We start from the raw sequence: 16,214 nt of genomic DNA, 5'->3' as shown, positions 1-16,214 counted from the left end.
TTGTCATTATAATTTATATCACTTTAAAAGCTGGAAGTAGGTATGGAAGTGCTTTTACTTTCAAATATGTTCTGCTAGGATAAATTTCTCTATGTGGTGTTGATTTTCAACTTTTTGTGTAACCAATGCTACTTCATTCTCTGCAGGCAGAACAAAATTACAAATATAAACTTCAAAAAAAATTTGATAACTTTCCTTATGAATAACTTAAGTATATCATAAGCATAAGGGGATTGATGTTGCTAATGCAGCTTGTATGATAAGCATTATTTTTGAGTTATTGGCTTAAAGCAATTCATTTGAGTCTAGTTTAGAATTCACAAGAACTCAGTTCTTATTTAAATCTATATCTCCCAATGAAGAAGTCCATATGAATGTGGCTATATGTGAGCCTTTATATGATATTTCTATAAATTGAACAGATAATCTATATATATAATAAATATGAAATAAATCAATTATTCAAATCCTCTACATATATGAGCCTTCCAAAAGGAGAGAGCTACAAGTACAGCTTGTCTGCAGTGTGCCTTGGCCTGCTCAAGCCTTTCACCCAATGTCTCTTCCTTCACTGCAGCTTTTACCATAGCCAAATCCATCTCCATTAGTCTCAACACTCTGAACAACTCAGTCATCATTCTCTCCTCCACTTCTCCTTTATCACTCAACACTTGTGCTTCCTCTCTAGCTCTTTCAGCCATAATTTCTCCAGCTTTTGCTAAAAGCTCCGTGGATCCAAATTCTTTCCCCATTAGATCCTCCAACTTCTCTAGAAAGTCAGCTATGACATAGCCTTTTGGCTTATCCAATTTGAACTCTTTGCTTCTCTTCCAACCAATCTCAAAATTGGGTGGCTCGGGTTGTACTAGCCCAGTTCTAGACTCCCTGTCATGGATTATCTTAGAGTTTCTTCTCCTTTCAATAGGGAATGTCTCTGCTTTGTTGTTGGTATCAGAAGTTGGAGTTGGGAATGGGAAGTCAGGCTCAGGCAGAGGGGTAGATTTAGACTCAGAAGTGCATTTGATGAAGAAGTGTTTTCTGTGTGGGATATTATAGATGAGTACTGACTGTGATGAATTTGTGGAGGCTTGGGGGTTTAGGCTTGTGACAAGGTTGTTTAGATGAAGAGGGTTTGAAATTGGATGAGGTAGGAAGTGAAGGACTGTGGAACCAAAGTTAAGAAACCAGATAAGGCAATTTTGCTTCACATATAAATACTCGTAGAAACTGTGTACATGCTATAAAAAAAAAAAAAAAAAAACAATTACCAAATTCTAATTTAGTTTTATTGTTATGTAATCTCCATTATTTCTCAAGTATTGAACCACCAATAATTTTTATTTTCAAAACTTCTTGTTATAATTCATCAAATTCAAAACTAAAATTATAAGTAAACGTTTGGTTAAAATTGAAGTGAGATTGCTATCTAAAATTCAACTCTCAACTATTGGAACTTGACCTTTTAGTAGAAGCACTTTTCTTTAGTAATTTGAAACTCTTTTTAAAATAGACCGTGAATTCAAGTATACCTTACTTTTCCTAGAATGTAAGGAACATAAATCCATTCAACTACAACAACAGAACTGATCATTTTCACCAAAAAGTCTATATAAACAACCAACAACATTTTATGATATAGCACATGAAGGGGAAGAAATAATGAACAAACCTATGAATTAAACAAATTACTTATCAGGAAAAAAAAAAAAAAAGAATTAAACAAACTGTGGGCACATATAAAAAAAAAAAAAAAAACAGAACACTCACTAAAGAGTAAAGCGTATAATTCCCTTAGACAATGTGGCTCAAGTCAAGTCACAGCAAATGCTTGAAATGAAACTGTGATATTTCATAGCAAAGATTGAATAAGTCACACATGCACACATTGGATCTTCAATTCAAGACCTCACTCTTCACCGAGCCCTTGTAAGGGGGAGGAGGTGCCTGATGAGCTAAAGTCACTGACCAAAGATTGAATAATTAAAAATAATGAAAAACATCTGAATCTAAACTAAGCCAATTCAAGGTTAGAACCCGATAAAGAAACCTATTTTCACAGAAAATTCAGCATAGAAAGTTAACTATAGCATGTACACAGCAAACTCAAATAGTGAAAAGTAAAAACTGTGATAAATGGAATTATACATTAACTTTGAATTGTAAGTTTGTAACACATACCCAGTAAAGAAAATTGCCAAAAAAAAAACCTCAAATGATTCCAAATTCTCTACCAATGCCTAAATATGGAATTATTTAAATGAACAAAACAATACAATTTAATATACTCTCTACCTATTAAGAATAGTAGGGATCAAGTCCAAATCACATTACTTATAATCAGCCAATTTTGCCTTTTGTAAACCTAATCCTTCTCATCAATCAAACATAAACTCTCAAATTATATAAACAGAAAAGAAAGACTTAAAGTAGCTTCAATTTTTTGCTTACTCAGCATCAAAACAAAGACATTTTATTAATTATTTAACTCAACCGTTACTCCAAAGGAAATTGCAACACTCCCGAAAAGCCTCTCCCTTGGACTTGTTCACAGAGATCCACAGAATCATCAAAATATTATAATATTTTCATAAGCCAATCATTTAACAACATTTAGATGACATTTCAGTCACCAAAATTGTACACCAATGTAACAAACATAAACTCTCATATAGTTGCTTAGTATATGGAAAAGAAGGAAACCCAAAATCAAAAAAATCTTGTAATTTTCTCATAAGGATTGTGTTTCAAATTTTTGAAGAGGAAAGATTGGATAGGGGTGGAGAGAGGAAGATTGGTGTAATTTCAGAAATGTTCGACTTTGCATGATACCCATGCCTAAAGTGTGAAAGAATAAAATGTTAGGGGTATGGTAATTTGATTTTATATTGTATTAGTAAACTACGTAAATAGCCTCAGTTTTAGGGAAAAGCTAAATGTTTTTTGATAGAAAAAAAAAAGGTAAAGACCGTAAAATATTAATAGATTACCAAGGAAATTTGTTCTGTGCATTCTAGCCGGGTGTGTTAAAATGCACTGAAATTGTATAAATATATATATATATATATATATATATATTTTTTTTTTTTCTTTTTTATTCAAACGAGCATATCCCGATATTTTTGAGTATTTAACTATTCTCTTGAGTGTATGTTGTCTCCATCCCATATGCACATAAACACACACACGCACACAAAATGCACTAAAATTGTATCATTTTTTTTTTGGGATAAATGAGAATATCTAGACTTTTTTATGAGTATTTAACTATTTTATATTCTTCAAGGTGATGTTTTGAACTCAGGATCTCATGAATATTATTAGACCTTTGGAATCACTAAACTCTCAATTGTATGCAGTCCACATTAATCATTTGGCAATGCAAATATCTCCCTCTAAGTCTGACTAAAATTTATTTCAATTTTCTAACTTTACTTTCATTCAACAGAGTCCTTTAAGTTTTAAATTTATTCAATTCAGTCATTATGCCCAATCTCATTAAAAACTACTGTTAAGTATGCAATTAACTAAAGAAAAAAATTGAAACAAAAATCTCTTATAAAATAATTTTATTAATTTTAAGAATTATTTTTCATGTGAGTTTTTTTTTTTAATAAATAAAATGGGATGAAAGACTTTAGTAAAACTCAATTAAACAAAAATAAAGGTAAATTGCTGAAATTTAGATGGTGTGATTTGCATTTTAGTTTTATGTGGCGTTTGGTACGGGAGAATTTACATTATTCCTAGCATCCAGATTCTTAGAAATGTGATTCCTTGCAATCTGGATGCCTAGGAATGTAACTATTCCTATGTTTGGTTTCATTGGAAATCTCTTAGAGCCTGTTTGGGTAAACAATTTCCACAACTCAATTCTCAGTTTTCATAACTCATAACTCAAAAATGGTGGGACCCATAGCAAAAAGGTTGTTTGGCCAAACGATAACTCTGTTTCCATCACTCAATTCTCTGATTTTTGAGTTATGAGTTATGGAAACTGAAAACAACAAAAGGCTGTTTTCAGTTTCCATAACTCATAACTCAATGGCATTTCCGTAAATAAACACACATGAGGGACCCACAGCCGCAACTTTTGACCACCTTTTGACTTTTTTTTTTTTTGTTTTTTTTTTCCTGCTGGGTTGGCGTTGGCTGTTCTTCCTTTTTTTTTTTTTTTTTTCTGCTGGGTTGGCGTTGGCTGTTCGTACCTTTTTTTTTTTTTTTACTGGTTCGTCTGTTCTGTTCTATTTTTTTTTTCTTTAGTACCTAGACTCACCAAACTTAGTGGTAAAAAAAAAAAAAAAAAAAAACCCAGACGGAACAGCCAACCCAGGAGCAAAAAAAAAAAAAAAATAAGAAGCTGCTAGTGAAAAAAAAAAAAAAAAGCTGCACTGTGATAGGCGTGGGCCCTCCAAATAGTGTGAAAAATTGTGAGTGATGGAAACTGAGTGATGAAGGCAAACGGATGTGAAAAATTGAGTGATGAGTGATGAGTGATGAGTTATGAGTGATGAGTGATGGAAATTGAGTGACGGAAATTGAGTGACGAAAAATGCTTACCCAAACAGGCCCTTAAGATTCCTAGAAATGTAAGATGATAATGTTTAGTTTATTTTCAAGAATCTTAAATGAATTATTTATTTTTCTCATTCTATCTTTAAATTTGAATGTGAACTATCATGTCTTTAAAAAAAAAAACTTCATCTAAATAAATAATGAAAAACAAAATATAAACTATTAGTAATTTATTGCTGAATACTTGGCAATAATGAAGGGTCCCTTTTAAACTTTTTTTTTTTCTACATGTGAAACCTAAATAGAACTTTGTTAAAAAATATATTAACAGGATTATTTATCCTGAAAGAAAAGATAAAGACAAAAAAAAAGATTTTAATAATTTGTTTTATATTTTATTTTAATTACTTAAATAATAAAGAAAAATGGTTAAATTATTAATTTATAAAAAATAAAATTTCCTTCAACTTGGAGAATATCTATCTCTTTTAAAGAGAATCTATATTCTTACCGAAAGAGATTAAAGGAGAATCTAAATTCCCTTAACATTTGATTGCCGGTCGTAATTTACAACCAAATATAAATTTTTTTAAATATTCTTGAGAATCTTAAAACATTTCCGGGAAGAAACCCACTTTACAGTTTTCTTTTCACCCGAGTCGAACGGTATTCACACTTTGGTCTGTGAGTTTGTGCAGTCAAAGTGTTTGATAGTGGTCTTTGGACTAAAATTAGTGCACACCCATTATATATATATATATATATATATATCATCGTAATCGTATCTGCAACTGATCAATCTCCATCATGCTTGTTTGTTTCTCAGCATTTATAACAATCATTGTGTACTCCATACTTTCCTTTCTCTACTCTGTAACTGTAATGTCCTCCAAACCTGAATCTTTCTTTCCTTCAGTTAAACCTTCATTGTTGTACCCAGAAAAAACCATAATTCAATGCTCAAAACCCATTTACCATCATCACCACTGCCTTGCATGGAAGTTTTCGTACAATTCCAGCACACCCAGTTTCAAAAAACCCAAAAAGGTACATTTACTGGCCTTAATTTGCAATTGCTTGTGTATTTTATGATTGAATTAAATTGCTTTCCTGTTCTAGAATAATGTTATCTTCTTTTGTAAAAACTAAGAAATCAAAGTATTTGGTAGTTTCTGCCTTTCTGGTTTAGGTTGATTTTTTTTTTTTTTTTTTTTTTTTTTGGGGTTTTTATTGTGTTATGTGTATGGTACTTATGGTGGGGTGGTGCCAATTTGGGAAGGAAGAGAAATAGAAACTTGAAATGTATAAGGAATTGTGTAGCTAAAATTTTCATATGGCTTGAATGGGGCATACCAGTAATTTTTTGTTATTATTATTATGATTATTTTTTTCCTTAGGCAAACAATATTAATATCATTAACTCCACATTTCGTGCATCTTTAATTGCTTGGACCTCACCTTAGCGGTTAGAGGCTTAGAGCTCCACTGCAGAAAAGAGGAGAGATGTGCACTAGACTACAAGGCCATTTGTTATTATTTTTATCATGTTGGTTGGCCATCTTTAGTTCATGTGAGTCAAAAGAAGCAAACCCATTTTCATTTTACTCTTGATTTTTTATTTTCTTAATGAAAAAATGTAACCCAAATAAACCCTTTAGTATCTAGTAGAAATGAAGAACTTTTAAGTATTTTGTGAGAATTAAAACTTGCAATTATGATGTGCTCAAGTTGGAAATATAATTGAGTAAAAATCTAGAATAAAATATATAGTAATCAGATAGAAAAGAATTGATACTACAATCTCATTTGTCAGGATACCAATGGTAATGCTAATCGTATTAAATGGGTGACTTCAAAATTTGAAGCTTCTATATTCCTATCTCTGTCATACTTTTGTCCGTTCCTGATGGGGCGTCCAATAGTTCTTGCTAAGATTGTATTTGATCATGAGCTGCTAAATGGGTTATTATCAAAATTACACATTATTTTTTATATGTAACAAATTATTGCTTGTTGTGTATCCTAGGGGAAAAAATGGATTTTTGCGATGATCATATGTAGGCTCTTTTCTCTCCCTCCCTGCTTTCCAGAAAATGATGTATTGTATAATAATTTGATTTTTATTATGATTTTGGTACATACTAGAGAATTCAGTCAATACAAAACTTTGTCATGACTCACAAGTATTGGATTTGTCTTAGTTGTAAGACACACACACAGGTGTTTTTTTTTTTTTTTTTTTTTTTTTGATAGGTAAATAGGGGGAGAGGGGTTAGTGGGGTTTGAACCCCAATGCTCAGGCACCAAAGAGTTTCTGCAACTGGGGTATCCGTCAAACCCTCCCACACAGGTGTATGCCGGGGAGGCAACATTTTGATGCTTAAAGGTGAGGATGGTTATTACAGATCAATTTAACAAAGGAGTAGTGCCTTAGGATTCATGTGCCCTACAAATGATTGTTTTCTTTCAACCATAGGTGATAGTATTATAAAACAAAATGAATCACTCTTAAGATGGACAAAACCATCTCCTATGAATCTATCAAATTGGCCAAAAAAGGTTAACAGTGATTATGGGAAAAAAGAAAACAACAGTTATATATGGATATATGTCATAGATGATGACATTATCAAATATTTCTTGCCACCAAAGGTTGATTCCATTACTATCTAAGACTAAATTATAAAAGGATTCTCATTTGAGTTCATTTAGGTCCTCAATATGAATGGGCAGGAATAATTGTGAATTTTTTTGATATAGACTTGTACAGCGTACTATTGCAAGAACCTATCACTATACTAGTGTAATAGCAGTCATGTAATTAATTCTCAAATAAAGTAATGATGATGTATTGTATAGTGGTTTGAACATTTATTTTCAATTGTTTACATATGTATAGTCTATTAGAGAGACAACCTTGTTGGTTTCTTATGTTAAACAAGACAGACACACACACACAAAAGCACAGAGAGAGAGAGAGAGAGAGAGAGAGAGAGAGGTTTATGATGCCAACCTATCGATGCTTAGTAATGGGGTGGACTATTGTATGACCCAATATCAAGGGGAGGGCACCCTTGGGTTGGCATGCATTCTAAAATTTATTTCGCTTGTGTGCTCTTGGTCAATGGCATTTTTGTTATATCACCTTAGAATGAAAGAGAATCATAGTTCAAATAGCCAAAATAACAACAAATTGTAAGCTTAGACTTGATATGTTCAACCTTAGATAGTTTCATTGTGCAATGAATCAACTTGGCTATATATTGGAAATACGACTTATGTGTGATGATAGTTAATAATAGTTTTGTGTAGCAGTATACTATAATTGCTACATAGCCTATATTTTGGTATAAAGTTCAGCACGGACAGCAAATTTCACCACCATGTATGTTTACCTGCAAATTACTTCTATTTGACTATGTGTAGAAACTTATGCTTCAAAAGAAAACTTTGCATGGTAACAATTATTATAAACTGATGCTTTAAAATAGGTAGATGATGATTTACTACTTTCTTATATTTATAAGTGATGTGTGTTAAAACAAAGCTTAAGTTATCTAGGTAGTATACATTACTAATCAAGGGAAAAATTCATTACTCTAATCTTTATGATGGATATGTGAAATTGAACTAATTTTATGCAAATGTGATTGTATATAAAACACAACCTGACAAAAGGAAACAAAATAAATAAGTGCACCTTATTTTGATTTTTTTTTGGGGGATTGGGGCACCGGGGGAGGCGGTTGGGGGTAGTGTGAGCAAATTGTAAGATAAAATTAGGGAATTCCATTGTATATGGTAACTGTTGCTTGTTAGAAAAGGTAAGAAATTTAAAGTTTAGAATTAGTCAGAAGGCATCTAGAAACCTCCAGTGTATCACGGTAGGGGTATAGAAAATTAACCGTTCGCTCCCCTTTGTTTTCTCGAGATTGTCACTCACCTAACTTCAAAACCACCGACCACTTGTTGCAATGCATGAAGGCTTAAATGGCCAGTTGGCAGAAAATTTTGATGGTTGATGAGTCCTATAAATTGCTCTTTCTCACTCAGTCAAGAAATCGTTTCTAATTGTTCTCCAATCTTTTTCCCGATCACAGGTCAGTTGGGTTGGTTGTTTCGGGTGAGTTCCTTTTGTTAGAAAATTAAAATCAAAATTCTTTGATAAGTAATTTTTGCACTCTTTGTTTGGCCATCTAGGGATTATGTATTTCACATTATTATAGCTCATTTTAAAATTAATCACATATCTTCTTTAGGAAAAGGTTTTGAAAACAATTTATACCTCGAAGTGGGTACTAACCTTAGGTTATCTGATTTGCTCCCAAAACCCCTTTTTCCTTGAAGGTTGAAACTTGTTATCTTATTCATGAGCAGAATGAATCCCAAAATTGTGCATATCTTGTCTTTATCCTTTGATGATGGAGTTTGACAGAATTTGTTTTGGTGATTGTATTGTGATGGCACATGGAATCTGGCTCCTTATAACCAAGTAATTCTAACTCATACAATTGTGAGGTTATTTATTTCATTGATCTCAAATTCACCTTTTCACCTAAAATGATCTTGTAGCAGAATTTTTGTGGGATCACAAGTTGGCTCAGATCAGTAGATTGTATGATTATCTTTTGAAAGATTTGTTGTGTTTCAATTTTTGTTCTTGATTTTCTTTTTCTTTTTCTTTCTATTGCTTTCTAATAACCTATTTGGTTGGTACTCTCTAACTTCTGCTTCCCCCCTTTTCCTCTAAAGCTGTTTTTAGCTTTTATCCATTGATTCGCTAATTTTTCTGTGTGCATGTTTTTTCTTATCAAGGCCTTGATCTCAACTATGTGAGGAGGGTTCATATGTTGGCAGCAGGATTTACAGTTGTGGACACAACGACCTATAGGTTTTGTGTCAGTCTACTTAACCATTTCGACATCCTGATGCTTGTCATGCATGTGCGTTTGTATACAGATGATGCTTGCCATACATGATTACACATGCACACACATAAAATCTTCTCTCTTTTTTTTTTTGGTTGTTGCTTTTAAGCTGTAAATCTTTCTAAACTATGGTATTTCGATATTACTGAAATTCAAAATTTGGTCCAAAATGTCATCGTTTTGTGTACTTAATGGTGAAAGTGTGAGGTAGTTGATAGAAGAACTAAATTGCCCACATTTGAAAAGGTGAGAGTCCAAGTTGACCAAATTAAAAATCTAGAGACCAAATTGACAACTCTTGCAAGTTATAAGGGGGACCAAATAGTAGTTTAGGCTTTTTTTTTGGGAAAAAATTCAATTTAATGCCTTGACTTTTACTTCAATTGTCAAATTAGTTCTTAAGGTTTGAATTTTGTCAATTTAGTCCATCATTGTATCAAAATGAGTCAATTTGGTCCTCCTATCCAAATTTGTTAGCTAACAATGCTGTTTAAATAATAGTTATTATTAAAATTTTAACTGAAAACATTAATGAGATGTGTCATTTAATATATTTTGTTGTTTGATGAGTATAATTGTTTTTTTAAATAATTAAAAAAATGTTTAAAAGACTTTATTTGCTAACAAATTTGGATAGAATGACCAGAATGACTCATTTTAACAAAGTGAAGGGGCTAAATTGACAAAAATCAAATCTTAAGAACTAACTTGACAAGTTAATTAAATGTCAAGGGACTGAACTAAATTTTAGCCTTTTTTTCCCCTTATAAACCCTTTCATAGCCGTCCACAATAAATCATTGATTTTTTGCCACCATACAATGAGATTTATTATATTTATGGCCTTTCCCACCCTACATATTTTCCTTTCCCCCCCGCTGCCCCCCCCCCCCCCCCCTCTCTCTCTCTCTCTCTCGCTCTATATATATATATATGAATTTTGTTTTGAGCATGGCTGTATCTTAAATCCATTGGTTACATATTCATTCCTTTTTCTCCTCTAGATCCCAATTGTCTGGACTGTTTGTTTATTTGAGTGCCTGTTTCGTCTACAGTAAAAATGATCTGATTGGAGATTGATTTTCTGTTTTATGTATTAGCATTAGATAGAAGAAGAGGGGCCCTGCTATTAATCTTCATTCTTTGCTACCATACACACTCCATTTCTTTTCTTTTTTTTTGACTGTTTGCTATTTCATCCTTGTAGGCATAATGCCAATAAAATTTAAAATTATGATTTCTGTATATAAACCCATTAGTGCCCTTGTGGTGCTGGGATAACAACTATGGCTCACCAGTTACCTACTTGCAAGCTTGGACCTAGCGGGTAGGATGTTACTATTTTAACACCTTGGTAGGGAAGTCATTCTAGTCGACCCTCCTACCCTTTTTTCATATATATATATATATATATATATATATATATAAGAAGAAGTAAAATTCTGATATAATTCCCTAGAGACTCTCTAAATGCACTCTCTTTCTTTAATCATCTTCATGGTTGTTTGTGTTCCAGTCACTTTGTATATGACTTGTTCTGTCATGAGATTTTTAAACTTTTTTCTTTTAGAAACATTATAATGTGTTATTGTGAAATGCAATAAGATGCAAAACTCAGTGCATGCTGTTTTGATATGGAGTATGAATTTCTTCATATTCTTTTTAGAAATTCATGGGTATTAAGGTGGAGGTCTAAAAAATAGAAATACTTTACTTTGTCATAGCTTTTATAATTTTTTGGAAAGGGCTGCCTTGGTGCCTAAGTGCCTAGCTTCATTTGTAGTGGATAGGCTTTATATATAGAAATTGGGGTACCCGGAGGTCAGCAGAGAATCATAAATAGATTAGCCATTACAAGGAAGGTTGATTGTCCTTGACTTCTCTTTATTCTTGCTCTCTCATTATATTTGAATTTGAAAATGCCTCAATTCTTGTTTGCAACTCATGCTTTATATTGTTAATGCTGTCCATGTTTTATGCATCAGTAAGAATTTCTTTGTTATTCCCTTGACAAGTTTTTCTTTTGAATGTTTTTCAGTTTATTTGTTTAATTTATAATTTATAATGTTCTTTATATTAATTCATGTTTGTTGAACTTGGAATGGCGCCTAATAGTGATCCAAATTACCAGGTTTGATGACTGAGGAACTTGAACTCAGAGACTTTTTTGCATGATGCGGTTTTGGTATGTTTGAATCTATTTGATACAGTTAGATAGTGTTCTTTATCTATGCAGTAATTCTTTGATATATTTATTGTGATATTGGGTTTGCTGTTTGTGGCTTTGAGGTGAAGTCTTTGCCTTACTAAGTTTGAAGGGTTTAAGTAATTTGTTTACCTACATAAAAAAAAAGTCATAGACGATCCACACGAGTTTGTTTCTTATTTTTATTTTTTGTTGGCTCTAGATATTGCTACAGTTTCCAGAATTTATAGTTGGAGATTAGAGAATTTCATCTAAACATAAATCTTAAATTTCTGTGGCAATGAAATAAATAAAGAAAAGTCATGAAGACTTGGTGTTGTTGTTAACATTGATTACTGCACGCTATGCATGTTTTTTTATTTTTTAAATTTATTTATGAACTGAAAAACAACTATGCATGTTAGAACAATCATTATGATCTCTTCATACTGCAGATGGATTTGATTGTTCGATATGACAAATTGGAGTACCAGGTTTTTCTTGAGAAGAAAGAGGTTAAAAAGGAAATTTAAAATGTTTGAAACTGGCAGTAAGCCTATCCGAAAGAGGAGTGATGCTTGGTATGAAGTAGAATCTGCAGAAGACATCCTTGCTGATATTCTCTCAAGGGTTCCCATTAAGTCCCTTCTAGCTTTCAAGTCTGTTTCTAAACAATGGTGTAGATTGATACAGAGTTCAACCTTCATCAAATTGCAGTTACGCTGGTCCCTGGAAAGACCCAATTATTTAATTTATCCCTATATGGATGGGTTAGTGAATTTGTACAAGATGAAGGGCAAAGGGGAAATCATTGAAAAGATTAGTCTTTTTGGTTGTGAAGATATTTATTCTCTCAGTCTGCTTTGTTCTTGTAATGGTCTACTGTGTTTCATCAACTACCCATTCGTTCCAGACTCAAACAGGGAATTAGTATATTTGATAGACTTTGATATCCGTATCTGCAATCCCGCTACTCGTGAAGTCTATTTACTTCCCAAGGGTAGTCCTTCTGAGAAGAAAATATCTATTGGAGTTGCTTTTGGCCCCAAACCTTGGGAGTACAAAGTTTTTCGGTTTTTCCATCCCAAGTATGATTCCGATGATATCAAGTGTGAGGTATATTCATCCATTACTGGATCCTGGAGAGGCATAGGTGATGTCCAGTACTGTCCCATTGGTATCCTGTACTGCCCCTTGGGTTCAAATCATGTATATGTTAATGGAAAAATATACTGGTTTCTTCCTGAAGAAGGAGATATTATAACCCCTGGCTCCATTCTTTCAGTTGATATTGAGGAAAATTTTAAAGTTATCAGTCTTCCGGATGAAGTCACTGCACATGCATTCTTGGTTGATTTGGAAGGTTTCTTATCACTAGTTGCTGTATATGATGATGATCAAGTTGTAGATGTATGGATTCTACATGATTCGAATGAGTCTAATTGGGAAAAGAAATGTAGTGATTATGTTCCTTTCTCATGTGTAGACTCTATTAATTTTGTAGCTGCACGGAAGACTGAAATTTTTTTCATCACTTCAGACCAGTATCTGATCTATAATTTGGACGATGGCACCTGGACAGAACTTGATTTTGAAGATGATTTTGAAAGTAATCTTCCTGTTGTGCTTCCTTATACAGAAAGCCTCCTCCCATGTGAGTACTGAAACTTGTTTCATGTTATTATTTCCTCTTATGGTAGAATATCACTGATTATATATGCATTTAATCTCCTACTTGCCAGTTTTTTTACATAGATGTTTAAGATTTTGACATATTCCAAGCAGATTCCTGTTTCAGTTTGAATCAAGTGGATGGTAATTCAACATATAGTGCCACCTTTTTTGTAATTTGGTAGAGTGGCATGATCCAAGAAATTTTCAGGTTCCCTTAGTGGTCATTAATATCTGACACCAGTGGTGGAGGTCGGGGCCATTCCCTGGCCCCCTCTGACTTTTTGCACTCCCTCCCTCATATTATGTATACATTCAAATTTAAAAGGATTTATTATTGTTCTATACTTAATTTTTTTTTTTTTTTTAAAAAAGGATTTGTTATTATTGGCTCCCTTAAAGTTTTCATAATCTTTTGTATTTGTATTAATCCTTTATAATTGAAGTTGATTATTTTCTTGATTCTTATAAGTTCAAAAAAAAAGTTGATTTTTTTTTATAGATATACTTCTTATGCGTGTTCTCTTCTTAAAACTAATAACTAATTTTTTGTCATTTGGGATTGTACAATATCATTGTAAATTCATGACATCATTATGTGTCATGTGACTTTCAATTTATGAACCTAGGGCTATTTAACAATAATGTTAATTTCACGAACGCTGTGTTGACAAACCTTTCACAAACTCTATTCTTAACATTTATTTTTAAATCAAAATATTGATATTGTAAAATGTGAGACATTAAATTGTTTAAATTTTGCAAATGAAATGTTTATGACAATGGTATTGCTTACATTTTCACGTAAGGTGATGGTCAATTGCTACTTACTGAGTTATACGCTTCATCTCAGAGTACATTAATTTATCATTTTTGCATATATACATAGGTTAAATTAGTTTGAGACTTTTATCACCTTGTTACTAGACCATGAATGGTTAAGTTATTAACTCTAAAATTTTCATATCAATATAAAAGCTTGACCCTTGATATTATTTTTTTACTTCACCACTGTCTGACATGTTTTATTATATCTTATACAGGTAATGGAATCCTGGGTTCTGAAAGAGAGCATAACAATTAAAAAGGAAATTGGTTTCCATTCTTGAGGTTTTGTTAGAAGCATGACAAGGTTTGCAGTGGGCAACATTATGATTCCCTAGATCATGATTCTCAGTGAAATCTCTCTCTCTCTCACTCTTGCTCTCTTCTTTTACTTCTTTACCTCTTCCTTTTAGAACATATGAACTGATAGTTGTCTGGGTATGCTTTTATTGCATTCTGTGAAATCTGGAGAAGTTTTACTATTGGCTTCTTCCATGTGTTTGTTCCTTTCATGTAGCGTTTTGCTTAAATGAACATGCCTCTTTTCTGGGGCACGTGAAAACACTGATAATCTATTTTAGTTTGAAAGACTAAGAAGGATATTCTTATGGATTTTTGGAATGAACTCCTTGAAGGTGGCTTGGGTTTTCTTTATTGGTGTTACAATATTGGGAAGTATATATTACCTTTTGTTACTTCCATCGTATCAGAAGGAAAAACCAGGACATACCATATTGTGGATCCTACTATTTTCAAGTGTTTGTACCAATATTAAGAATGAATGAATGAATGAATGAATGTATAACAACTAATTGCATATAGGTTTTCAATTTTATATACATGGTTTCATTTAATAGCAATATTACATTACAGTAAGGATGAAGGTCTGTTTAAACAGGGAGGGAGTAAAAGTGCTATCTGCAGTGTTTGATTAACCCATGTTAAGAATGATAGAAACTAATTTTATTCTTATTCTGAGCAATTTCTAGCTATAAAAGAGTAATAAATAAAGGATAAAAAAGAAAGGAGTTTAGGATAGGTATATGAAGTTTTAGCCCAGAAAAGCATGAGAAAATTGCGATTGCTTTTGCTTTTTTGATTTTCTTGCTTTTAGAAGTTTGAGGTTAGTGAGATTTAAAATTAGATTGTCGACAAATAGGTATCTTCCTTAGATAATGACAATTTTTGTAGCTATCTACAGAATTGTCCTTTGAGTCTTTGAACCGAGGGAATTCACATACGAGGGAGAGAATAGTTAGGTGTTCACAGACCTCTGGATACACTTATTTCTATCTCTCTCTCTCTCTCTCTCTCTCTCTATATATATATATATATATGTGAAAATGAAATATTACATGTTAATATATTAGAGATGCTATTGGGTGATGAATGATGATCATCAAAATGTATCTTAGTGTAAGCATTGTACAGATAATTAGGTAAAGCCGAAATGAGATAATGCATTTCTATGGATAAAGAATTGACATTTAATAATTTAGGGCCCCCCCCCCCCAAAAAAAAAAAAAAAAACATTCAATAAAGAAAGAAACTTTATTACAATATTTCATTTACATTTAAAATAGTCATAGAGGTTAACAGTGATGGTGTAGTCTGTGTAGAGCCGTACCTATGCTGATTGATTTGTTTTATTCATTAACCACTTATTTTGGATTCTGAAATTTGCTAGCTATTCTGTATGATGGATAAAAATAAGTAAATAAAAGAGTTTAGCATATTGCACTATCGTCACACGATTATTATGGCTTTTCATATCATGAGAAGCTGTCATTTCAAGTGGCAGTCCTTATAGAGAGCAATTGAAGAATGAAAATACGCACCATATATATTTCTTTTGATTTTTCAAATTACTTCCCAAGTTACTTCCATCGTGAAATTTTTATTAATATAAACAGTTTAGTTTTCACTAAATAAATATTCTATTCTTAACAGATTCTTATATTTCACCAAATTTTTTATTTTTATTAATTTATACATAATTAAGGGGGGAGTGTCATTCATCCACAAATATCAAAGGAGGGAGATGTTACTTTTTTCAACAAAAAAAAAATCCTATTAATTTATACATAATTAAGG

General features: G+C 32.2%; 2 protein-coding genes across 8 annotated transcripts; one reads left to right on the top strand and one right to left on the bottom strand.

Annotated features, from left to right (window-relative positions):
• Window positions 1–316: 316 nt before the first annotated feature.
• On the bottom strand, window positions 317–5,462 carry LOC126695916 (protein CHLORORESPIRATORY REDUCTION 41, chloroplastic-like). Its single transcript, XM_050392710.1, has 3 exons — window positions 5,408–5,462; window positions 1,906–1,961; window positions 317–1,238 (listed from the first exon to the last, which is right to left on the bottom strand). The coding sequence occupies exons 1-3, from the start codon at window positions 5,460–5,462 to the stop codon at window positions 459–461; spliced, it is 891 nt and encodes a 296-aa protein (XP_050248667.1). The 3' UTR covers window positions 317–458.
• Window positions 5,034–14,774, top strand: LOC126694731 (putative F-box protein At5g52610). 7 transcript variants are annotated; one of them, XM_050391222.1, is made up of 6 exons: window positions 5,034–5,559; window positions 6,766–6,898; window positions 9,328–9,410; window positions 11,571–11,624; window positions 12,080–13,278; window positions 14,339–14,774. In XM_050391222.1, exons 5-6 carry the CDS (start codon window positions 12,099–12,101, stop codon window positions 14,377–14,379), a joined length of 1,221 nt encoding a protein of 406 aa, XP_050247179.1. In that variant the 5' UTR covers window positions 5,034–5,559; window positions 6,766–6,898; window positions 9,328–9,410; window positions 11,571–11,624; window positions 12,080–12,098; the 3' UTR covers window positions 14,380–14,774. The 7 variants fall into 7 exon arrangements, with proteins under 7 accessions (XP_050247179.1, XP_050247178.1, XP_050247180.1 ...); XM_050391221.1 differs by having other exon boundaries at window positions 9,328–9,455; XM_050391219.1 differs by having other exon boundaries at window positions 5,035–5,559; window positions 9,328–9,403.
• Window positions 14,775–16,214: the final 1,440 nt, after the last annotated feature.

Source organism: Quercus robur, chromosome 8 (assembly GCF_932294415.1).
Source record: "Quercus robur chromosome 8, dhQueRobu3.1, whole genome shotgun sequence".
NCBI lineage: Eukaryota > Viridiplantae > Streptophyta > Magnoliopsida > Fagales > Fagaceae > Quercus > Quercus robur.
This window is presented reverse-complemented; position numbering and strand designations above follow the sequence as displayed.